The sequence below is a fragment of the Podarcis vaucheri genome (genome assembly GCF_965113315.1).
Source record: "Podarcis vaucheri genome assembly, chromosome: 18".
Taxonomy (NCBI): Eukaryota; Metazoa; Chordata; class Lepidosauria; order Squamata; family Lacertidae; genus Podarcis; species Podarcis vaucheri.
Genome location: NC_138756.1, coordinates 2,289,645 through 2,314,183, shown reverse-complemented (window position 1 = coordinate 2,314,183; position 24,539 = coordinate 2,289,645). Strand labels below are relative to the sequence as shown.

The 24,539-nt window shown below is 49.5% G+C and overlaps 1 protein-coding gene across 2 annotated transcripts in view; it reads left to right on the top strand.

Annotated features, from left to right (window-relative positions):
* Window positions 1-482: 482 nt before the first annotated feature.
* GRIN3B (glutamate ionotropic receptor NMDA type subunit 3B) overlaps window positions 483-24,539 on the top strand; it is a gene marked incomplete at its 5' end in the record, with an annotated part of 39,332 nt that continues 15,275 nt past the window's right edge. The window contains 6 exons of one of the 2 annotated variants that reach the window (XM_082206287.1): window positions 483-968; window positions 16,551-17,146; window positions 18,807-19,089; window positions 20,582-21,343; window positions 21,767-21,912; window positions 24,105-24,220. In XM_082206287.1, coding sequence (XP_082062413.1) covers window positions 483-968; window positions 16,551-17,146; window positions 18,807-19,089; window positions 20,582-21,343; window positions 21,767-21,912; window positions 24,105-24,220 — 2,389 coding nt within the window. Of the gene's footprint in view, window positions 969-1,853; window positions 1,928-16,550; window positions 17,147-18,806; window positions 19,090-20,581; window positions 21,344-21,766; window positions 21,913-24,104; window positions 24,221-24,539 lie in introns of those variants that run through there. The other variant, XM_082206288.1, reaches the window with a different exon arrangement.

The window sequence follows — 24,539 nt, the reverse complement described above, 5'->3', positions numbered from 1 at the left end:
CTCTCCGCTTCCTCGCCTCGCGCCGTCTGCATCTCCTTCGCCGAAACGCAGACATCTCTTTCCGACGCAGCCTCCATATGTGTGCTGCTTAGGGGCGCGTTAGGCGGGCGAGGGTGCCACCATCTCCCAAATACCATCTTCATCCCCAGGTTGGCAGGGTCGCCCTCTGCCGCCCCTAGCGGCGCGCTCCCGCCAGAGCAGCCTCCAGCTCCGCCTGGGAGCGAGCGAGCAGCAGCCAGAGCGCGGGAGCGGAGGCGCAGCGGCGGCGGCAGCGGCTGCGTTTGGATAGGGCGGGGGGGACCTCACTTTCCCTCTGCTCCTGCTCTTTCCCGCTGCTCCTGCTCTGCCCCACTTCCGCGGCCCCTGATGGGCGGGCCCTGGGAGACCCCCTCCCGGCTGCCTCCTTAGGGGACCCCCCACCCAGCGCGGGTGGGGGGCGGGCGCAGGGGTTGCGCGCCCCTGCGCCTTGCGCGCCCTGCCCTATGGAGAGGCGCCGGGCGCTCTGCTGCTGGTGGTGCCTGTCGCTGCTGCTGGCGGGGCAGCCGGCGGCCCGGGGGCACCCGCAGCCCTGCCACATCCTGGCACGGATCGGGCACACCGTGCGCCTGGGCGCCCTGCTTCCCCGCGCGGGCGAAGCCGAGAGCCGGGCGCGCAACGCCCTGGCCCGCGCCAGCCGCACGGCCACCTCCGCGCTGCCCTACAACCTCAGCCTGGAGGTGGTCCCCGGGGCGCCCCGGCAGAGGGACCCGGCCTCGCTGGCCCGCTGGCTGTGCCAGGCGCTGGTGGTGCGCGGAGTGGCCGCCGTGCTCGCCTTCCCCGCGTCCCGCAGGGAGCTGCTCCAGTTGGACTTCGCCGCCGCCTTCCTGGAGATCCCCTTCGTCAGCATCCGGGAGGAGGAAGAGGAGGAGGAGGAGGAAGAAGGCAGAGGGGGACAAAGTGCGAAGACCCCCATGCCCTTCAGGAGCCGGGTAAGGAGAAAAACACCTCCGCTTTTTCATTTAAAAAAGTCCTCCCCGGTGGAGAGCCTCCTAGGGCAAGAGCAGTCTACCAGCCCACGAGCAAGCAGGCTACAGATGGACTTGGGCAGGGCTTTTTTCCAGCTGGAACTCACCAGAAACCTCTCATGTGGGCATAGCAAGGATTTATGTTGTGGGGGTCAGGTTTTATGATTCGGAGGCAGAACCGAGCTCTGCAAAACAATTGGTCAGTTAGTTAAGTATTTGTACTTATTTACTTGATTTAGGGGGGTGCAGCTGCCCCCTGCCACCCTTGGCTACGCCCCCATTGCCATTATAAGAGAACAAGGGAGGTGTTCATGGTGAGTTCTGGCGCCTCTTTCTCTATAAAAATAACACTGGATTTAGGGATCATGGAATTGAAGAGCTGGAAGGGTCATCTAGCCCAACCCCCTGCAGTGCAGGAATCCTGCCCACAGCCATCCTGGGCTCAAATAACTGACCTTCTGGTTGGGTTCCTTGAGTGATGGACCTGGAAGGGACTTTGTGGGTCATGTGGGGCAGTGCCCACCCTGCTGTGCAGAAATCTTAGCTTTGATTAGTTATATGGTTGAACCTCCACATTCAAGGGCAGTCTACCTTGGAGAGGCCTCAGGGACAGGTAGCTAAATGAGGCTGTCATTGCCCTTCAGGAGGAAGGAGGAAGGCAGCCCTCCCTGTCAGAGAGCCTGCTCACAGGATTCTGCTCACAGAATAATAGAATTGTAGAGTTTGAAGGAACCTCAAGGCCCCGCCTTGCAGTGCTAGGATCACAGCTTTGCATGGTTGGTGTCTAGGAACATCCACAGTCAGGAGCAGTCTATCTTGGAGTCACCCAGGCAGCGCACAGGCTAAACGTGGCTATTAATTTAAAATATTTCTCCACCCATCATATGCAAAGTCCACAGCTGGTTACAGCTACATTCCGAATGGTAATAACGTAATATGATCTATTATTTTTTATTGTCCTGAAATACTTGTTATTCTTATTACTTGCATAACTCATTAATACTGCTGTGATTGTGGCCGCCGTACCATTTTATAATGCAGTATTGTGTTCTTTTCTCATAATTCAAGAGTTATTATTACTTACATAACTTATTAATACAACTGTACTGTATTAATTGTATGTAAGGCTACGCATAGGATCATAGCACTGTAGAATTCAAAGGGACCCCCTTGAGTCATCTAGTCCAACCCTCTGCAATACAGGAATCATGTCCACTCAGAATTAAGTCCCACTTGAAGCCATGGAGCTTGTTCCTGAGTAAGCAGGTAAAGGATTGCAGCCCAAGTGGCTGTTATGTCCGGGGTCAATCTTACCTGAGGGTCCTGGACGCAGAGGGAGAAATAGCAAGGACTGTCTGCAGCTATTAGCTATGATTAATAATCCTTTTATTACATCGATCCCTGAGCTTCCGTGTTTGGGAGGAGTCAACCTCTGAGCACCAGAGGCTGGCAAAAGGGAGCAGGGCAGGCTGTCTCTGAGTTGTGAGTACATCTGGCGAACTTCCATTGCAGGGGCAGTCTATCTCGGCTGGAGAGAAAGGACCGGGGAAGGCTGTGAGCGTCTTCCTCCATCATCAGTGTTGCCAGCTGCCTTTTTGGTCCTCCTTCCCCTTGAGAGGTCGGCTGCATCTGAAGCTGGAAGCTTGAGGGAAATCTGTCAATCGCAAATGCCCATTTTACACCCGTGCTAAGAGGGAGGTTGTGGATGGATAATAAGTGGTCAAGGATAATCAGGGAAGGGTATCCCTTTCCCTGGCTGGCTGGACTAGATGGAGACCTCAACTGGTATTTCTTCTTGAAGTGAACAGAAATATATATTCTAATAATGAGGAGGAGGAGGAGGTACCCAAGGGTCATCTAGTCCAGCAATGCAGGAATAAAAAATAACAACAGCCCTGTAAGTTCATTGCTTCTGCCCTTAAAAGGTTCTGTCAGCTCCTTATTAGCCTTTGCGTTGCAGGGGGTTGGACTGGATGACCTTTGTGGGTCCCTTCCAACTCTATAATGAAACTGAGCCTCTCCATATAGACATAGTCTACCTTTGAGCACCAGCTGCCGGGGACTAGGAAGGCAGCATCGCCTTTATTCCATGTCAGTGTCCTTTCTGAGGACACGGATCTGTCTCCTGTTTGGAAGCACGATGTGGTCCTTTCGCCTCAATCTCAGCAAGGCCACCCCCCATCCCACCCTGTTCTTATTTTAGAGCAAAAGCCTCTGCATCCAGGGGGTAGTCTACCCCCTGGTGCTACGGACAAAGAATTAGTGGGCGTCCATTTTGCACCCCACTGTTGGAGACAGGAAACTGGGGCGGGTAAAACCCTTCTGTTTCGGGGGAACACACACACACACACACACACACTGAACTTTTCCTTTCCCACACCTGTTCAGTTTGAACCCAATGTTATCCCTACTCAGAGTAGACGTACTGAAATGAAAGGCACTGCTTACTCAAGATGATCAGTCCCAGTAAATGAGGCACAACCCAACAGGGTGGGTTTTTTAATTGAGGGGAACGATGACTGTCATTAGGCTTTTCGGCTCTCAGCCCAGGACAGTCGGCCTGCCTGCTGGCTTTTAATGCCGGTGATTGATGCAAGAGGCGTCCGATCGCCCCGCTCTGGAATAAACAGGCGCAGCTGAGCAGTTGTTCAAAAAAGAACGAAGCCTGTTGATGGGATGTCATGCTCAGAGAGACTCTGGGCCCCGGGCCCCTTTTGTGGCTCATAAATCAAGATAGGAAAGCAGAGGGGAGGGCGGGTGTAATCCTGCCACAGTCCTCTGCCAATTCATGCTGGGAGTCAGTAATCCTTCCACTGAGCTGGTCTGTACTACAGCTATAGATATAGATACTGGAAGATTCACTTAATAGCTCAGCTGGTTACAGTAAATGCTGAAAACGCCAAGGTTGCAGGTTCGATCCCCGTACGGGGCAGCTGCATTGCAGCGGGTTGGACTAGATAACCCTCAGGGTCCCTTCCGACTCCACGAGTCTGTGATTCTACATCGATATCCTTCCTCTGCACACATGAGCCCAAAGCCACCAGGAACCCCATCTGTGCCAGGCTCTTGGCCGTTCTGCGTTTAATTTCGTTTCTTAACGGGAAAGGATTTGGTAGCTCTCGGCCTGGGAAGTTGATTTATATCGGAGGAGACGGTCTAGCTCAGGGCTGCTGGACGCTGGCGGGCAGAGACTCTCTGGGGGTCTCTGGCTGGGAGGGGGTCTCTCTCTGGAGACGCCTCAAACCTGGGACTTTGTGTGTGTGCAAAGCAGGGGACCTCACTGCTGAGCTGTGGGGCCTTCCCCCCCCAAAAAAAAAATATGAAAAGATGTTGGTTGGTCCTCAAGATTCTGGTTTGAAGAGGGTTACCAGAAGCTCAAATCCTTTGGCCCATCAAAATTAGTGTTACCTGCACTAACTGGCAGTGTTTCAGGAAAAGAGAGGCACCCAAGGTTGCCCAGTAAGCTTTGTTGACAGAAGGCAATTCGAACCCAGCACACTCTGCTTCTTCTTCCTCCACCACGCTACCCATTGCACCGCACCACCTCTGAGAGCTGAGAACCGGCAGCTTTGCTACTGCATAGCTCAGTCCGTAGAGCATGAGGCTCTTAATCTCAGGGTTGTGAGTTCGAGTCCCACATTGGGCAAATGTTTCCTGCTGGACTTGGGGGTCACACCCACCTCTACAATTCTGCAGTTCTATGTTCTTCATACCCTGGGTCAAAACAGATACACCCCCTCCCCCTGGAAGGCCTAGTGCAAAGACTCTGCCCCTTGTTTTCCCAGCAGATGACAGCAAAAAAAAATCGGTCATTATTATTTTTTGCAAAACTCGGAGGGAGCCCTCTCAACTCTCCTTGAATGCATGGGGAATGCAATTGCAGTGGGGATAGGGGAAGAAATTGCTAATCAATATGTGCTGGGGCACCGGGAGCTTGTCACAGCAGCAGCCGTCTGTTGCAGCTTCTAGGGACAGCAACACCCCAACAATGCCTTTTGGATTTGGGGAGCAGAAGATAGCCAAATCAGGTGCAAAGATTGGGGTGGAATCTGGTTCCAGCTTCAGAAGGAGTTGGTTGTTTTGTGACACCAAACAAGCTCAGGTCTCCTTCTCCGTCTTTGCCACTCAAGGCTGCTGTTTGGAAAAATCCAGGAATTATTCCAAGATGATAAATAGTAATATCCTTCCGAGGTCTTGCCAAGATCTGGGGGCAAAGGGAGGGATTTGATTTGATTTGATTCTTTCTTTTCTGTTGTTTCCCCTCCTTTCAATTGCGCTGTCTTGTCGCCAGGACATTAGTGATCTCAGAGAATTCCTTCCTCGTCGCTGGTTTCCTTTGGTCCAATTCCCCGCAGCCAATATAGGCAATCTGTATTTTGCTCACAGGTTCTCGATGGGGGAAGGAGGGAGAAAAAAACCAATTCCCTCTCGGCGCAGAAGCAAAAGGCTCGATTTTAAACAGGTTTCCAAATAAACCTGAAAAAGAAAAGCACAGCCTCTTTCAAACATCACATTTTCAGACCTGTGAGGTGCATGTTTCCCAGGGGCTGGATGTAGAGAGGTGCGCTCTTGTGGCATTTAAGCACATAAGAAGTCCAGCTTCCTATCTCCACAGCAGCCAGTCATATGCTCAAAGGGAAGTCCACAGCGGAATAATAAGAATAATAATTTTATTATTTATACTCCACCCATCTGGCTGGGTTGCCCCAGCCACTCTAGGCAACTTCCGACACATAATACCAAACATTAAAACTTCCCCATACAGTGCCTTCTTCAGATGTCTTCTAAAAGTCATTTGTTTATCTCCTTGACATCTGATGGGAGGGCATTCCATAGGGCGGGCGCCACCACCGAGAAGGCCCTCTGCCTGGTTCCCTGTATCCTCACTTCTCACAGTGAGGGAACTGCCGAAACGCCCTCGGAGCCGGACCTCCACATTTGGGCTGGATGATGGGTATCCTTCAGGTATCCTGGGCCGAGGCCGTTGAGGGCTTTCAAGGTCAGCACCAACACTTTGAATTGTGCTCAGAAATGTACTGGGAGCCAATGCAGGTCTTTCAGGACCGGTGTTATGTGGTCCCAGTCCCCAGTTTGGCTGCCGCACTCTGAATTAGTTGTCATTTCAAAGTCACCTTCCAAGGTGGCCCCACAGAGAGCGCCTTGCAGTAGTCCAAGCGGGAGAAAACCAGAGTATGCACCACTCTGGCAAGACCGGGTGCAGACAGGGAGGTAGGCAGCCGCCCTGGATGCAAAATTGACCTGTCCATGGACAGCGGTGAGTCCAAAATGACCCCCAGGCTGCACAGCTGGTCCTTAAGGGGCACATTGACCCCATTCAGGACCAGGGAGTCCCCCGCCCACCCCTTATCCCCCACAAAACGGCACTTGTATCTTGTCAGGATTTAACCCCAATCTGTTAACTGCCATCCATGTGAGAGCAATAGTCTTCTCCCACACTTGTTTGCCACTGTTCTAAGGTAGACTGCCTCTGTTCATGCATGCTCCACTGAGGAATCATAAGAAACTCCGAAGAGCCCTGCAGTGGGGTCAGGCCAATGGGCCACTTAGTCCAGCCTACTGTCCTCACAGAGGCCGACCAGATACCCCAAAGGGGAAGCCCCCTCCCCCCCGCAAGCGAGACCTGAGTGCCACAGCCCCTCTCCCCACTTGCCACTCCCAGCAACTTGTGCTCAGAGACAGTGGATGCTGGAGGCAGAACATTTGGCCATCAATAAGTTCTTGCAAAGCCCAATTTGCACGGCAGGTTTAGCAGCGGTGTTGTAAATTCCCCAAGATCTTTAGAAATGTCCATCCTGCCTTCTTTGCCTCACTTTTTAGAACGCAACAGTCATTTCTCTGACGCTGCCACACACCCATCCGTGAAGAAGCCCAGCAGGTGTTGAGGTTCCAGCTAAAAAACAAATTTTTAAAAAATACATTTGGCAACTTTTCCGGAGGTTTTTTTTACCTTGACATCGCTCCCTTCTGCCGTGAAAAATAGCCTCGTTATGGAGCAGATAACTTCTGGATCCAAGGTAAAGTGACATCGTAGATCTCTCTCCTGCAACAAATGAAAGATGAGTCAACACGGTCATCGCTTGGCAAGGCGAGGTCTCCCATCTGCAGAGGAGAGAAGGAAGGAGTTGGGCTGAAACAGGGTAGAGGTGGCTTCAGGGCTGAGCACGGTTTATGGTGCAACACAGGGAAAGTTAACCTCCCCTTGGCCTGTAGATTTCTCCATGCCTGGTCTTTGAAAGTGCACTTTCTCACTCCAAATGGATCCTGAGCCTCATCTAGTCCAACCCCCAGGAATGCAGAAAAATGATGGCATATTATTTATACCCTGCCCCTCTGACTGGGTTGGCCCAGCCACTCTGGGCAGCTTCCAGCATACAGTGGTACCTCTGGATATGAATGGGATCCGGTACGGAGCCCCATTCACATCCTGAAGTGAACGCAACCCGCGTCTGCGCGTGCACGGGTTGTGATTCACCGCATCTGTGCATGCACGTGATGTCATTTTGCACGAGTGGCAAAACCCGGATTTAACGCGTTCCATTACTTCCGGGTCGCCGCAGAGCGCAACCCGAAAGTGCTCAACCTGAAGCATATTTAACCTGAGGTATGACTGTACAGTCATACCTCGGGTTACAGACACTTCAGGTTGCATTTTTTCGGGTTACATACCCGCCAAAACCCGGAAGTACCGGAACAGGTTACTTCCGGGTTTCGGGGGCCGCGCATGCGCAGAAGCGCTAAATTGCGCTTTGCGCATGCACAGAAGTGCCGAATCGCAACCTGCTCCTGCGCAGACGTGCTGCTGCAGTTTGCGAATGCTGCAGATTGTGAATGTGCATCGTGCACAGATTACGTTCGCAACCCGGGCGTTCACTGTATATTAAAACATGAAACATTTTTAAAAACTTCCCTATCCAGGGCTGCTTTCGGATGTCTTCCAAAGGTTGTTTAGTTAACTCATCTCCTTGGCTCTGGGGTCGCATTTCTCCATACCTTCCAACATTTTCCCGATGGAAATAGGGACTTCCTAAGGAAAAGTGGGACATTCTGGGGAGAAATCAGAACCTGGGACAGCTTCTGTAAATCCGGGACTGTCCCTGGAAAATAGGGACACTGGGGGGGGGGGCGTCTGGCCTTGGGGAGAGCCCTTCTCTTGTGAGAGTCATTCACTGAGAGCTTTGGAAACCACCAGTTGACAATGAGGGGCCCACAATTAAAGCTAGATAGCTGTGTCAATCTGCATCCATTTGCCTCAAATTGTCACCTTGTCCTCCCCGCCATTTCACTCTTTGCTAAATAAAAGCAGCCAGAGCCTGTCAGCAGAGAGGAAAATGTTTGCCCAGGGTGACCCCTGGGGTCCCGCTGAGTCTCTCCAAAAAGATAACCGGCTTCCATTAGTAAATAATTGCTTTGACCACTTACGATCTCAAGGACATCCATTGCAGAGACTCCCCAAAGCCTCATTCTCAGCAGGGCTGGAGTTGCAGACGTATATTTATGGGGTAGCAGCGGAGTGGGGTTTGGGGAGGGGACAGGAGACAGGGGCTTTCCTCCGCCAGGGCATTCCTGGTGATCTTTATCAGCTGTGAGGCAAGAAGGGTTCTGATAATTGCATGATCCCCCTAGAGATTTTGCCATGGCCAATTAGTCGCTGCTCCCATCACTACTGCTGGAAAGTGTGTCATTTGGGGAGGGGGAGGCTGACTCCATAAGCAGCACAACGAGAAACTTTCTGGGAGTCTGGCTCACTTTCGAAATTTGGGGATTGGGGGCTCATCTGCCCTGCACTTTGATAATTTTAGACCCCAGACTACGCAGCCTTCTGGCAGGGGCTCATTGGATCAGAGAGGAGGTGGTGGAGGGGTCTGATGTGGCCCTCAAGACCTCTCCCTCCCTCCACCCTCAGGGCTCTCCCCAAGCCACCCCCCCTCTCCACGGGCCATGCCCCTCACCAGTCCTGCTTTAGTGCTTTTGGCAGCCTGGAAATGTGTGCTTGAGCTCTGAAAATGTGTACCCTCCAACATTTCTCTGATGAAAATAAGTAAAGGGACCCCTGACCATTAGGTCCAGTGGTGGCCAACTCTGGGGTTGCGGCGCTCATCTCACTTTATTGGCTGAGAGAGCTGGCGTCCAGCTTCTGGGTCATGTGGCCAGCATGACTGAAATATACTCAGAGTCGCAAAGTGATTTCATGTTCTTTATTCAGCTCATAGTGGTGAGGAGGAAAAAATGAATGTCCCCTCAAAGTATCTGCTTTATATACATTATTTACACAATGGGCTGCACATGATTGGCTAATTCCGGAATTCTACTTTAAGCCAATCAGGTTGTGGATTTGCTTCTATCTGGAGAATGATTGGGTGGTTCCTGCCAACCAATCATACTGCTGCATTGTTCTAGGACCAATCAGACTGCTGCATTCTGAATCCTATTGTTCTAGGACCAATCAGACTGCTGCAGTTTGGATCCTATTGTTCTAGGACCAATCAGACTGCTGCAGTTTGGATCCTATTCAACTCAGTACATAACAATGACTAAGCCGCTTCTGGCAAACCAGAGCAGCGCACGGAAACACCATTTACCTTCCCGCTGGAGTGGTACCTATTTATCTACTTGCACTTTTATGTGCTTTTGAACTGCTAGGTTGGCAGGAGCAGGGTTCTATTCCATCACCACCACCATCATTTTGTTATTTATACCCAACCCATCTGACTGGGTTAGCGGCAGTATTTCAATAGAACATCCATGGCCAGTCAGTGCCTACCTTTGAATACGAGGTCCCATCCCTCCACGGTTTGTGCCATACCCAAATATTTCCTTTTCCTACAGAGACGGGCACCCGCAGCTCCTATTTGTGTGGTGTCATCTTGCAAACCTCCGCCAGGGCTTCCATCCAGGCCACAAATCTCTCTTGCAGCAGAGTTGCCACCCGGAGTCCGGAGCCTGAGTTAACTTTGGAAAAGCTGCCTGGGCACTTTCCGTTTTCCTCCTGCCTCCTGTCCAAAGCCATATAAATGATGGTTGAACTCGGAGAGGAGGTTTTTATTGTGCTGTATTTTCTCTGTCTCCAGACAGTCTATTAGAAAGTTCTGGACATGGGCAGCTGGGGCCGGTGGTTCTCCTTGGGACTTGGCTGAAGCAGCAAAGTCGGCCGAAGGAGGAGATCTGGTGGGCTGGACAGCCCTGTTTTATTTATTTATTTATTTTTTAAAAAGTTTTTTATTAAGTTTTAACAATGCAAAATGTGCAAGAAAAAATACAGGGACAAAGACAAGAAAAATATAGAGACTACAAAATACAACAATACAAACATTAAGCACAAAAATACAAAAATACATACATTAAAAACTAATAATAAAAAGAAAAAGCACATACAGGAAAAACACAAAAATTCCCTCTTTCTTAATTTTATATCTTAAATTCACATATTTTCCTGACTTCCTCGCGTCCCCCGTTCTTGTATCCCTTTTAAAAGTTGGTTCAGCAAATTCACAGCCCATTAATTTATCTGTTGTTGGTTTAATCTTAAATTTTACCTTATTGCTAGAGCCCCAGCACTTCATTTCAATGTCATCAACATTCAGAAATTTTACAATGTTTCTGCAAATAGGTTTTAAATTTCCCCCAATCTTCTTCCACTGAGTCTTCTCCCTGGTCTCGGATTCTGCCAGTCATTTCCGCCATGGACAGCCCTGTTTTAAAGCCAGGATACCTCAGTCCGTAGAGCATAAGACTTTCAATTTCAGGGTCCCCATGTTTGAGCCCCATGTTGGGCAAAAGACGATTCGAATAGATGCCCCTCATGGCTCCTTACAACTCTACAATTCTATGAGGAACAAAAATGAATTTACAAGGGATGGACAAACACCTCTGTTCAGAAGAGACATTGCCTCCATATTTCCTGCCGCCTGCAAGAGACAAAGGAACACCTCTATTTTAAAAGAGCAATTCTCTGGGAGGTGGAAGAATGCCTCTGTTTCAAACATGGTTTCCCAAATTTGGGTCCCCAGCTGTTGCTGGACTACAACTCCCATCATCCCTAGCTAGCAGGTATGGTGGGAATTGTAGTCCAAAAACAGCCGGAGACCCCAATTTGGGAAAACCCTGATTTAGAAGAGGCAGAACACTTTTTCAACCAGGCCTCTGCAGACCGAATGAGCTGCTTACATCGAACAGAATTAGGATCTCTTGCTTGGTCGCTATTTCGTTCCAGTTTCCGATTGCAGGGGGCTAATGGTTTCCACTGTGACTTTTTCATTTTGTGTGTGTGGCTCTGTGGAACTCCCCGCCTCTTGAGAGCAAGCAGGCACCATAGAAACCCTGCAATAATCCCTGCGCTCTTTTCAGATCTATTTGCTTAGCTAGCAACTGACATTTCACATGTGATGATGGTCTTCATGGGATGTGCTTACCGTTTCCAATTCCATTGACCACCCACCTCAATTTCCTGCATCACCCACAAACACAGGCACATTTTCTTTTGTGTATTTCATTGTGCTTATCAGTCACTTTCCATTAAAGCATCCCAAAGCGATAAACACTTTTTTTATTAAGAAAAACAGTAATGAAAACACCAATAAGTGTGTCTCAAGGCGCTCAGTGGAGACGACCTTGACGTGATCGTACCAGCTCTGGGCTGGCGATTCGTCTTTCTGAGCATTGCTCCTCTTCCACCCCCAGTGTTCAACAACGCATGTGCGCATGAGGGAAGCCGTCCTGAACCAACCGTGCGTACTCTCACGCCTCGTGCTGGATTCATGCTTTATTTTTATTTATTTTTAGGGGGACGGCTGTAGCTTGGCGTTCCGACTCACTATTAGGCAGCTCAATTTGCTCCAGTTTGGAAATCAGAATGATGAGGTCCGGAACCTTGACTTGGTGTGTAAAAGAAGGGTTGCGAGTCGCTGGCACAGAGCGCAGGCCAGTCTTGCAGAACGTCCCAGAGCAACATGGGACTCGGGTGGGGTGAGGAGATGATACCCAGTGCCAGAGCGCCTGCTTGGCATGTAGAACGTTCAACCCCAGTGGCATCTTCAGGTAGGGCTGGGAGATTTCCCTAATTCTGAAACCCTGGAGGGCTGTTGCATACCCTCCAAAATTTCTCCGGTGAAAATAGGGGCATCCTATTCCATCATAACAACAACAACTTTCTTATTCATATCGTGTTCAGCCGGCTGGGTTGGCCCAGCCCCTTTGGGCGGTTTCCAACATATATAAAAATACAATAAAACATTTAAAAACTTCCCTATCCAGGGCTGTTGTCAGGTGTCTTCTAAAGCTGGTATGGTTACTTATTTCCTTTGCTCGGGGGTTGCATAACTCCATACCCACCAACATTTCTCCTATGAAAATAGGGGTGTCCAATGGGAAAGTAGGGATCAAATCAGAAACTGGGATGGCTTCTGTAAATCTTGGACTTTTCTGGGAGAACAGGGACACTTGTAGGATCTGCGTAGATCAGTGGTTCTCAAAGGCTGTGGCAGGATGACTCTTGCAGTCCCTTCCAACTCAACAATTCTATGATTCTCTGTTCCTATATAACTGCATTTTTTAATACTTTCTGAATACCCCATGATTATATGATAAATTAGTGGTGTTCTTAATCAAGTACTGCTATGAGCTGTAGTAGTAGTAGTAGTAATAATAATAATAATAATAATAATAATAATAATAATAATAATAAATTATTTATACCCTGCCCACTCTGAGCAGCTTCCAGCAAAAGATTAAAAATACATTAAAACATCAGTCATTAAAAACTTCCCTAAACAGGGCTGCCTTCAGATGTCTTCTAAATGCCAGATAGTTGTTTATTTCTTTAAGGGCGTTCCACAGTGTTTTTTGTCTGTTTTTGTTTTCCAATGCAGCAAATTTTTATTCTCAAAGTGTCACCCGGAGAAGAAAAGTTTGAGAACTGCTGGTGTGGATAATACTGAGCTAGATGAGGAAGGTTCATAGAATCACAGAGCTGGAAGGGACCACAGGGGTCATCTAGTCCAACCCCCCTGCAATGCCGGGATATTTTGCCCTACGTGGGCCTTGAACCCGCAACCCTGAGTCTCTTGGCTATGCTCTGCACCCCAAGTGGAGGCAGCGATGCCTCTGAACTCCAGCTGCTGGAAATGGCAGGAGGGGAGTGAGTTGGTCTTGTGTTCGAATCTCGCTTGCGGCCACTGCGAGAACAGGACGCTGGATTAGATCCAGAAGGGGTCTTCAGACGTAAAGAGCCAGATGGTCCAGCAACCTTTAGCCCACATTCATGATTCTGCAATTCCTTTCCCGATGAGAGGAGGGGGATTTCAAACATCCCACCCTCCTAAAAGTCCACCTCTCTTTTCCATCTCTGGCACAGGTGAGCTTAAACTCTGCTGACCTCTAGTGGCCGCCTGCCTCTTTGCTCTGCTTCCAGCTGGGGGCTCACCTATATATTATTATTATTATTATTATTATTATTATTAGCCACTCATCTGACTGGGTTTTCCCAGCCACCAAAGAAGAATGGCAGCTGAAATTGATAGAACTGTAGAATTGGCAAGTTTGACGTGCAAAATTAGAGATAAGGAAGAGACCAGTTTTTAAAGGCGACAGGAAAATGTTTGCAGAATACTTAAAAACTCAGTGTAAAATATGTTAAAATGCAAGTAGAGTTTGAGGGAGAACAGCAGTGGGGGTGAACTTTCCATTTTTCTTTTGTGGTAAGGGCAAGGTCTATAGCAGGCATAGGCCAACTCGGCCCTCCAGATGTTTTGGGACTACAATTCCCATCATCCCTGACCACTGGTCCTGTTAGCTAGGGATGATGGGAGTTGTAGTCCCAAAACATCTGGAGGGCTGAGTTTACCTATGCCTGGTCTATAGTAACTATAACATGCAGCATAAATTGAAATTCTGGGGGAACCCTGGAGGAAGGGACGGGACGTCGCAGGTGGAATGATTGAGTTCTAAACTTGAAATGATGTTGAATTGTTGAATTGTGTGTGTGTGTGTGTGTGTGTGTGTGTGTGTGTGTAATAAAAACCTATGAGACAACTGTGGGATAGCCAGCTTCATACAACCAACATGCTTAAGTCTAATTAACGCATGATGGAGTTAGTATTTATTTATTCATTTATTAGATTTTTATACCACCCTTATCATAAGATGAGTCAACAGTGTGACGCGGCAGCTAAAAAAGCCAATGCAATTCTGGGCTGCATCAATAGGAGTATAGCATCTAGATCAAGGGAAGTAATAGTGCCACTGTATTCTGCTCTGGTCAGACCTCACCTGGAGTACTGTGTCCAGTTCTGGGCACCACAGTTCAAGAAGGACATTGACGAACTGGAACGTGTCCAGAAGAGGGCAACCAAAATGGTCAAAGGCCTGGAAACGATGCCTTATGAGGAACGGCTAAGGGAGCTGGGCATGTTTAGCCTGGAGAAGAGGAGGTTAAGGGGTGATATGATAGCCATGTTCAAATATATAAAAGGATGTCACATGGAGGAGGGAGAAAGGTTGTTTTCTGCTGCTCCGGAGAAGCGGACACGGAGCAATGGATCCAAACTACAAGAAAGAAGATTCCACCTAAACACTAGGAAGAACTTCCTGACAGTAAGAGCTGTTCGACAGTGGAATTTGCTGCCAAGGAGTGTGGTGGAGTCTCCTCCTTTGGAGGTCTTTAAGCAGAGGCTTGACAACCATATGTCAGGAGTGCTCTGATGGTGTTTCCTGCTTGGCAGGGGGTTGGACTCGATGGCCCTTGTGGTCTCTTCCAACTCTAGGATTCTATGATTCTATGATCTCAGGGCGTTTCACGGAATAAAATACAGGATAAAAACAAGTAAATAATTGAAACAAAACAGCAACCCCCCTCTTCCTGTAGACACATTAAAAAGGCTGTAGAATATTAATCAGCCTGTAGAATATTAATCAGGTTGTACAATTTTAATCACAATTTTAATTTTTTGTAATGTTCCATGCTGGGTTGCCAGAACAGAACTGAACAGGCTTAGGATCCAGTCTAAGTCCCCCTCTCTGGCCCAGGATGAACAAATTATGCCTGTATATCTTTGACTGTCCCAGGATTGGGGATTTACAGCTGGCCAAACAGGAATCAGCCAGCTGAGCTGGAGATCCACTGAATCCTAAGCTAGATCCCTGCAGATCTTGCCATAGAATCGCCCCTTAAGTGGGAGGTGGGATTTTGGGTTCATTTTTTATCATGCATTTTGCTTTTTTTATCTCGTAATTTTCTGTTGCGAACTACGCCGAGATCTGTGGATGAAAGGCGGTGTGCAAATTTTATACATAATAAATAATAATAAAAAAATCAAATTCCTTACTGGTGCCGTGAAGCAAATACCACCCTCTCCTGCGTTGTTGCCGACTGAGATCCCAGCAGCAGACTTTTATTTTTTTTACTTTTAAATAAACAATCCAACAACATTTCAAATTTAGCTATCAGTCATTCCACCTGTGACTTCCCCTCCCTCCCTCCCTCCTTCCATGGTCCCTCAAAAATTCAATTTATGCTGCAATGTCATAGTAACTCTAGACCTTCACCTAATCTCACTATACAAACAAAAAGTCCACCCCACCGCTGTTCTCACTCAAATCCTATTTGCATTCTAACATTTTTACACCGAGCTTTTAAGTATTCTGCAACCTTCTTTAAAACTGGTCTCTTTCTGATCTCTAATTTCGCACATCAAAACTTGCCGGTTCTCCGTATTCCAGCTGCCATTCTTCTTTGGCAGGTACCTCCTTCTGCCATTTTTGTGCGCATAATATTTGTGTTGCCGTGGTTGCGTAAAGAAATCAACAAATAACTCTCTTCCCCGCGGGCCCCCCTTGTTTCTCTTTTATATATATATATATATAAAAAATTAGTTTTTTAACATATCATTTTCAACAGTAATTAAACATACTTTTACACCTTATTCAATTTTTTTGGCTTCCATCAATCCTGTCTGAAAATTTTCCAGTCTAATCTCTTATGCATTTCTTAACTTCCCTATTACATTTCAAACTCATAATCAATATCTCTCTCTTTTGCTACTTGGTAACACTTCGTATGGGACGCGGGTGGCGCTGTGGGTTAAACCACAGAGCCTAGGACTTGCCGATCAGAAGGTCGGTGGTTCGACTCCCTGCAATGACAGGGTGAGCTCCTGTTGTTCGGTCCCAGTTCCTGCCAACCTAGCAGTTCGAAAGCACGTCAAAGTGCAAGTAGATAAATAGGTACTGCTCCGGCGGGAAAGTAAATGGCGTTTCCGTGTGCTGCTCTGGTTCGCCAGAAGTGGCTTAGTCCTGCTGGCCACATGACCCGGAAGCTGTACGCCGGCTCCCTTGGCCAGTAAAGCGAGATGGGTGCCGCAACCCCAGAGTCGTCCGCGACTGGACCAATGGTCAGGGGTCCCTTTACCTTTAACACTTCATATATTTCTCCTTAGAAAACTTCTTGTAGTCCTACTAGCGTAATTTGCTGATTACAGTTGCTCTTCAAATAATTCAACCCTCCTCCCTTGTTTCTCATCCTTCCCGGATCAGAACCCCTTCCACCTTCACATGGACCGGAGCAACGACTTTGAGACGCTCCTGGAGCTGCTGGCTAACATATTCCGCTCCAACAAGTGGCGCGAGGTCACCTTGGTGCTGTGCCAGGCCTGGGACGTCCCTGCCTTTGTGGACCTGTGGAGCAGCTACGCCGAGCTGGAGAGGACGGCCGTGGTGGACCTGAGCTTCCTCGAGGAGAAGGAAGCTGCCCGCCTCCTGCGCCGCCACTTGGAGGAGTACCGGGAACTTCCCGGCCCCGCTCTGCTCTTTGGCTGCAATGCCCGCCACTCCCAGCTGGTCTTCCGGACGGCCAGGGACCTTGGAGTGCTCCAGGAGTTCCACTGGGTGCTGGGGCAGCCCCAGAATGTGGACGAGCTTCGGACGGAAGGGCTGCCCCTGGGGCTCTTAGCCTACGGGGAGGTGGGCAGGCCGTCCCTGGAGCAGTTCGTCCACGACGCGGTGGAGCTGGTGTCGAGGGCCATCTCCAGGGCCGTTTATGTCCGCCCGGACCTCGCCCTCATCCAGAACATGGTGAACTGCAACGACAAGCACACCGTCGCCTCTGAGTCCTCCGGGCGCTACCTCTCCCAGTGAGTAAGCCGGGGGTCCCAGAAATTTGTGGTGGCTAGGGGGAGGACAAAAAAGCATTTTAGAAGACCTGTGGCCAGTGCGAGTTCCTGTTCTCAGCAGACTGAGAAGGGGCACTCATCCAGAGGTGCAACGGGCAGGTGATTGAGCGTCACCACTGCATGGATTGGGTGATGCCTGACACAGAGGCAAGCCCAAAACAAGGACCTGTCAAGAGATGTGACAGGCTAAGAATGGGGATTCTTCCAGAGATGCAACAGGCAGCCTCTCCTGTGGGCAGGTGGTTCCATTTCTTCTTTGCAGGGACTGGGTGATCTGGTCTGGCAAGCCCTGACTCATACAGAGTTGCGACGGGCAGCTGCCTGTGAGGACTGGCAGCTGTGCTGTATCCCTGCAGAGGGAGAGAATGACTGATCCAATTATGCCCAGAATAGAGATGGCATCATGGAGGCTGAGTGGCAGGAGGCAGGCCCAGATCCGCAGGCTCCTTTGGGAACCTGGGTGCTCCTCATCAGGAGGGGCTTGCACTCACTGCCTGTTAACTCCTGAGACAGTTTTAAGGCTCTGCTACTACCACAAGTTAACATCCAACTATTGCATCACGGCCAAGCGGGAATGTCATGCTCCTGCTCCCCTTTCTCTCTCTTGTGGCAGGTAGTTCCACAAGTTTATATATACAACCAATGCAGCATATTATTATTATTATTATTATTTAAATTTTATTAACATATAAAACACATACATATACATTTACACAATTACACAATACATGTACACAACATACTACCTTATATTCATAACATAAAACATACCTACATTACTCTATATAATGCCTATCTATACTGTACATATCAACATACCTACACACCTGTCCCACACGGACACCCACCAAGTGACTTGACTTCCAGCCGTTCTTGTTACGCTACTTTTCCCCCCAACTAGCTTAAACACATTTCATTACTTCTTTAATCTCTTCTTCTATCTTAACTTTACTCTCCTTTCACTCTAATCATTTTCTGGATTCACTCAGTATCTGTCAGAATTTCTACCTTTTCCACATAAATTTTTATGTATTCCTTAAAGATAGCCCACTCCTTATTCACTTTTTGTACCATATCTCCTCTTATCCTCCCTGTTAGTTCGGCAGTATGGAAGTATTCCATCATTTTAGATAGCCAGTCTGTTTTGGTTTGGACGCTGCTGCTTTCCCAATTTTTGGCAATCAATAACCTTGCCGCCGTAGTTGCATACATAAATATTGGTCTGAGCATTCTTTTTATTTCCTCTGACATGATGCCTAGGAGAAAAGATTCTGGGATTTTTTCAAATGAAAATCTAAACATCTTTTTCAGTTTGTTATAGCTATTTTCCCAGAATCCCACTATCTCTTTGCACTCCCACCACATATGTAGAAAGTTTCCTGCCCCATTGTTGCATCTCCAACAGACATCACTACAGTTTTTATACATTTTTGCCAGTCTGACCAGGGTCGGGTACCATCTATATTGCAATGGGAATGGCTGTGGAAAAAAGATATCAAATTTGCGGCATGTTATAATTTAAGAGAGAATGTAATTTAAGAGAGAATGCAGCGTATCTTACCAGGAACCCAGCCTCCTGCTTTCCTCTCTCTCCCTCCCTCCCTCTTTCTCTCGGTTCCAGGTTTTTAGCCAACACGTCATTCCGCGGCCAGATGGGGGAGGTCTTCGTGCACAACACGTCCCGCGTCCACACAGATCGCCACTACAAAGTCTGGAGCCTCCTGAGGGACTCTGTGGGTCAGCCCACCTGGGTGACAGTGGGGACCTGGAAAGGGGGCGAGATGGAGGTGGAGGAGGGGACGTGGCCCCAGCACCTGCAGCGCAGGAACCAGGCAGAGGGGTTTTGCCGCATGAAACTGCGCGTGGTGACCTTGGTAGAGCACCCTTTCGTCTTCACCAGGGAGGTGTGTACGAACCAGAAAGTGCCTGCATTTATTCAAAAGCCTTTTTTTAAAAAAGCAATCTTGTTTACGTCAGGGGTAAGAGGTGTGGGTTAATGTGCACAACAGCCAGTCATTGTGCAACATTCCTCACAGCCTCTTGGACCTTATACACAACGGCTGGGAAATGTACCAAAAGAAAAAAGAAAAAAGCAGTCAAAATACACATGCTCCCCAAGGCCTGCTGGTAATTGTCTACACTGACCAGGAAATGTGCAAAGTCCCCTCTACATGGACATGTTATGTGCACATTCTCTAGGAAGGCTGGTCAATGTGCAGAATGACTGGCTGTTAATGCACATTAACCACTCACAGAGGAGGGTGTCCATCCAAGTCAGACTCAGAGGAGTTCCACTTTCTTAAACTGGTCATGCCCATTGATTTCAGCGGACCTACTCTGAGTAGAACACAACCCACGAGGACGAGGAGACGGAGCCATCATTTTAAGCCAAACTTCCTTGCTGAGCTAGTGCAGGGGTTTTCAACCAGTGTGCCGTGGCACCCTGGGGTGCCTTGAATGATGATCAGGGGTGCAGTGGGCAGCACTGGCCTCTGTCCCTCTTCCCTTCCCTTCCTCCTCTGATGCCCTCTTGCCCCTCTGCCTCCCAAAGGCTTGCACAGCTGTTTGGTGCAGCAGCCCTGGCTACAAGCTCCCCAGGCGAATGGGCCTCTGGGGCTGGCCAGGGGGTGCTGGGTGCCAGGAGCTGAGGCAGCCTTGGAGTAAGCAAGCAAGCGGACGAGGGAGCCCAGTCAGCCAGTTGGGAATGGACAGACGAGTGGGCAGCTGGGCAGGCAGGCAGGCAGGCACTGTGATGGCCTTTCTTGTGCTTGCTGTGTGCCAGGCCTGCCAGGGAGCTGAGTGCCCAGTGCTCAGAAGAGGAGCTTTCCCGCCTCGCAGGCCTGGCAGCACCCACTGCTGCCTCCCAAGTTAATGTCAGGAGATCAGCCTACACTCGAGTAGGACCCTGGCAGAGACACATGCCCGACTGGCATGTTGCTTAGTGAGCAGGGGGAGTCAGTGGCAGAAGCTGAAGCAGGAGAGGAGGGAGGCCAGGAGGCAGAGATGGTGAAGAGTCACGGGTGTCTCCCCCTCCTCCTGCAACAAGCTCCCCTCCCTGCTTGTCTCCCAGGACCAGGAGGGGCATGAAAAGTGCAGAGGGGAGGTTGGCTGCACGCAGATGCAGTCTCCAATTGCTTGGGGAAAACCCTGGAGAGGAGAGGATGTAAATGGCTATGGGTGGCTTTCAGTCTTGGCAACTGATCCATGGGGCAAGACCTAGTGGGGGGTGAACTGCTGTGCTCATCAGTCTGTGCAGATCGTGTTTTTGCTGGTAAAGAGTTAACTCCAACTTGCACAGTGTGTTTTATTGCTGGCTGGCTCCTGACATCTAAGAGAGAAAGAGAGAGAGAAAGAGAGAGAGAGAGAGAGAGACATACTAATCTGTGGTTTATGCAGGTGGATGAAGAAGGCAACTGTCCTGCTGGCCAGCTGTGTCTGGACCCCCGAACCAACGACTCGGCCGTGCTGGACACCCTCTTTGACGAGCTCAACTCCGAGAACGGCTCAGTCCCTGCCGAGTACCGGAAATGCTGCTACGGCTACTGCATTGACCTCCTGGAGAAGTTGGCCGAGGACCTCCCCTTTGACTTTGACCTCTACATTGTGGGGGACGGGAAGTACGGGGCCTGGAAGAACGGCCGCTGGACAGGGCTGGTGGGGGACCTCCTGAGTGGGACGGCCCACATGGCAGTGACGTCCTTCAGCATCAACTCGGCCCGCAGCCAAGTGATCGACTTCACCAGCCCCTTCTTCTCCACCAGCCTGGGCATCCTGGTGAGGATCCGGGACACGGCGTCTCCCATTGGAGCCTTCATGTGGCCGCTGCATTGGACGATGTGGGTGGGCATCTTTGTGGCTCTCCACTTGACCGCCCTGTTCCTCACCCTCTACGAGTGGAAGAGTCCCTATGGGATGACCCCCCACGGGCGCAACCGCATGAAGATCTTCTCCTACTCCTCAGCGCTCAACCTCTGCTACGCCATCCTCTTTGGGCGAACCGTCTCCAGCAAGACCCCCAAGTGTTGGACCGGGCGCTTCCTGATGAACCTCTGGGCCATCTTCTGCCTCTTGGTCCTGTCCAGCTACACCGCCAACCTGGCTGCCGTGATGGTGGGAGAGAAGACCTTCGAGGAGCTGTCTGGGATTCACGACCCCAAGGTCAGTGCCGGGTTTGGTAACCTCTGAGTGCCGCCATCTGCTGGCCTTGCACGGCACTGCCTGTTGCACAGCGCCACCTAGTGGCCCTTGCACGGCACTGCCTGTTGCACAGCTCCACCTAGTGGCCCTTGCACAGCACTGCCCTCTGCACAGCTCATGGCACAGCATCACCTGCACAGCTCCACCTACTGGCCCTTGCACAGCTCTGCCTGCTGCACAGCTCCACCTAGTGGCCCTTGCCATTTATACAACTAATGCCGTAGTCCGGCTGTTGTTGCTCCCAGACCACAACCTCAGAGTTGGGAGGGACCCCAAGGGTCATCTAGCCCAACCCTGTGCAATGCAGGAATTAAGATTTTAACTTTCCTTGCTTCTATTAAAAAAAAAACCCCACCATGTGGTCCCTGTTTTGCTTTTGGGCAGCTGCACCATCCGTCGCAAGGATTCCGATTTGGGACTGTCTGGGAGAGCAGTGCGGAGGAATATATCAAGAAGAGTTTCCCAGACATGCACGAATACATGCGGCGGCTGAGTGTCCCCACGACCCCCGCGGGCATCAAAATGCTCAAGTGAGTTGGGGGTGGAGTGTGTGGGGAAACTCGGTTCAGTTTGCATTTGAAGGGAGACCAACCAAATCAACACTCCCCGCCCCCAAGAAATATGCAAGCCGAAACAAACCCATCTTTTGAAATTGTGCTGCCAGCACAGCCAGGAGAGGTACCGTTGGAAAGGTAAGAGAGATACATGAGCGTAGTCCCCTTCTGTAATCAAGTACATAAATAAAAATACTTAACTAAAAGCAGAAATTGTAGAAGGGTTTTGGCAGATTTTTCTGAGCACTTGGGGTCAAAAGAAAGTAATTTGAAACAACGGTTGTGGAGACATTTCATTCCGAATCTGCTAGACAAAGCCAGATAAAGAGTAATGAGTTGGGTCCTTCCCCCCACGACATACGGTAAATCCTGGCCACACCCATGGATAGATAGATAGATAGCTGGGGTGTATGGGGTAATAATGGGATAGATAGATAGTTAGGCGAGGGGTAATAATAATAATAATAATAAAGTGGCGCTGTGGATTAAACTACAGAGCCTAGGACTTGCCGATCAGAAGGTCGGCGGTTCGAATCCCCGCGATGGGGTGAGCTCCCGTTGCTCAGTCCCTGCTCCTGCCAACCTAGCTGTTCGAAAGCACATCAAAGTGCAAGTAGATAAATTGGTACCACTCTGGCGGAAAGGAAAACGGCGTTTCCATGCGCTGCTCTGGTTCGCCAGAAGCAGCTTAGTCATGCTGGCCACATGACCTGGAAGCTGTACGCCGGCTCCCTCGGCCAATAAAGCGAGATGAGAGCCGCAACCCCAGAGTCGGTCACAACTGGACCTAATGGTCAGGGGTCCCTTTACCTTTTAATAGTAATGATAATAATAATAATAATTGGACGAGACCAAGTGTGGGTCCAGGAGTCAAGAAGGCAGGTGCCTTTGCTGTGTTCTTTTCGGCGCCTGCTAAAAACATGCCCGTTTAAAAAGGGGTCTCTGTGCATGCTGTGGAGGAAGTGAGGGGCAGATGGGGCTCATTTACCTGGGAAGGGAGCCCATCTAGAAGAAGGAAAATTCTGACCCTAAACCTCCACTGCTTGTGGGATATCTTCAGAAGAACAGGCTTAGCAGTAAATCCTACACAAATGCAGAGTGGAGTCCCTAAGGCAGTTGAATGATGCCTTGCACGCCTCCTTCCGGCAACTCCTGCAGCCAGTAGGTAACCAAACCAACCCCTGTGTCGCAAAGAGAACATCAGCAATGTCTAGGCAACACGATGACCATATACACATGCAATGGACAATCTTTATAGAATTCCTTCAAACCATAACAAAATGAAATCTTTAGTCTCAAAGTCTCTGAAAATCTTTAAATGAAGCGAGGTACCAGACTGTGTATGATGAAAGACAAGCTGTGAAGCTTTGTGTATACAGCCAATATGATGTCCAACACTGAACAGTGACTCCGGATATTGACTACTGTTTCGTAGAATTCTTTGTCAGCGTGGTGGGAGGATATAGAATTGCTTCATAAACCCATCTTATTTCGAATGAATGTATGTAAATGAAAATATCAAATGCTGTGGAACAGTGCTCATGTAATAATGTAATCACTGCTCACATCTTCCTTGTTTTCCTTCGAACTCCATCAGCAAGGCTGAGAGGGGGGTCTTGTCACCTGGGCAGCCCAGGACCCCCAGACACATTGCCCAAGTTTGCCCCCCAGGCAGGTCACTGCGGCAGTTTGACTTCACACCTGGAGGCACAGTCCATTGTCTCTCAAGACTGATGGAGGCCAACAATATATACTACTGTTCGTGCATCTGCAATACCTTAGGTCTGAGATATGCAACAATTCAGGTTTAGCAAAGGTCACGGCTTGCTGACCTGTCAACGTTCTGCAGCAAAGGAATGGCTGCTTTGCTGAAGATGGAGCAACAGAGGCTCAGCGCCGTTTGCCATCATTTGTTTGGTGCTTCGCTCAGTTCTCTAAGGAGCTGGAAACATAGACTTGTAAAGTTGGGAGGGACCCCAAGGGTCATCTAGTTCAACCCCCTGAAATGGAGGTCAGTTGATCTGCAACAGAACTGGGTTATATGGCTCAAGGGCAATTCAGACTGGGCAATTCATACCTCTCATAATTTATGGTGTCTGCTTGCAAAACCTTCAGGTTTAGCTCTATCTGTTTTAATTAACTCAGGGTTTTGGGTCTCTCCTCATCAGGACCAACCCTCCGAAGCTGAATGCCTTCATCATGGACAAGTCTCTGCTCGATTACGAGGTGTCCATCGACTCCGACTGCAAGCTCCTCACCGTCGGGAAACCCTTTGCGATCGAAGGTTTGGGGGGAAACGTCAAAGGACCTTCTTTCATGGCTCCCCGAGCCCTGCTCATTTAGCGAGGAATCCTAGCGGAAGAGTTTTGAGATGGAGAGAGAGAGAAGGGGGGGGCGGGAGGGGGGGCGATCGCAGTCCCAATCTCGCCGTAATGAAACTGGGTCACCTCAATCAATCTTTTAAGTGGGGCTGTTAAATATTAAAGTGCGGGAGATGAGAGATGCCTCTCCGGGGGTCAACTGTTTTCCTTGGGGGGGAGGAGGCGGGAAGACGCAGCGGCACAGTTGGCTCCTTTGGAGACTGCAGACTTCACATTCTCACA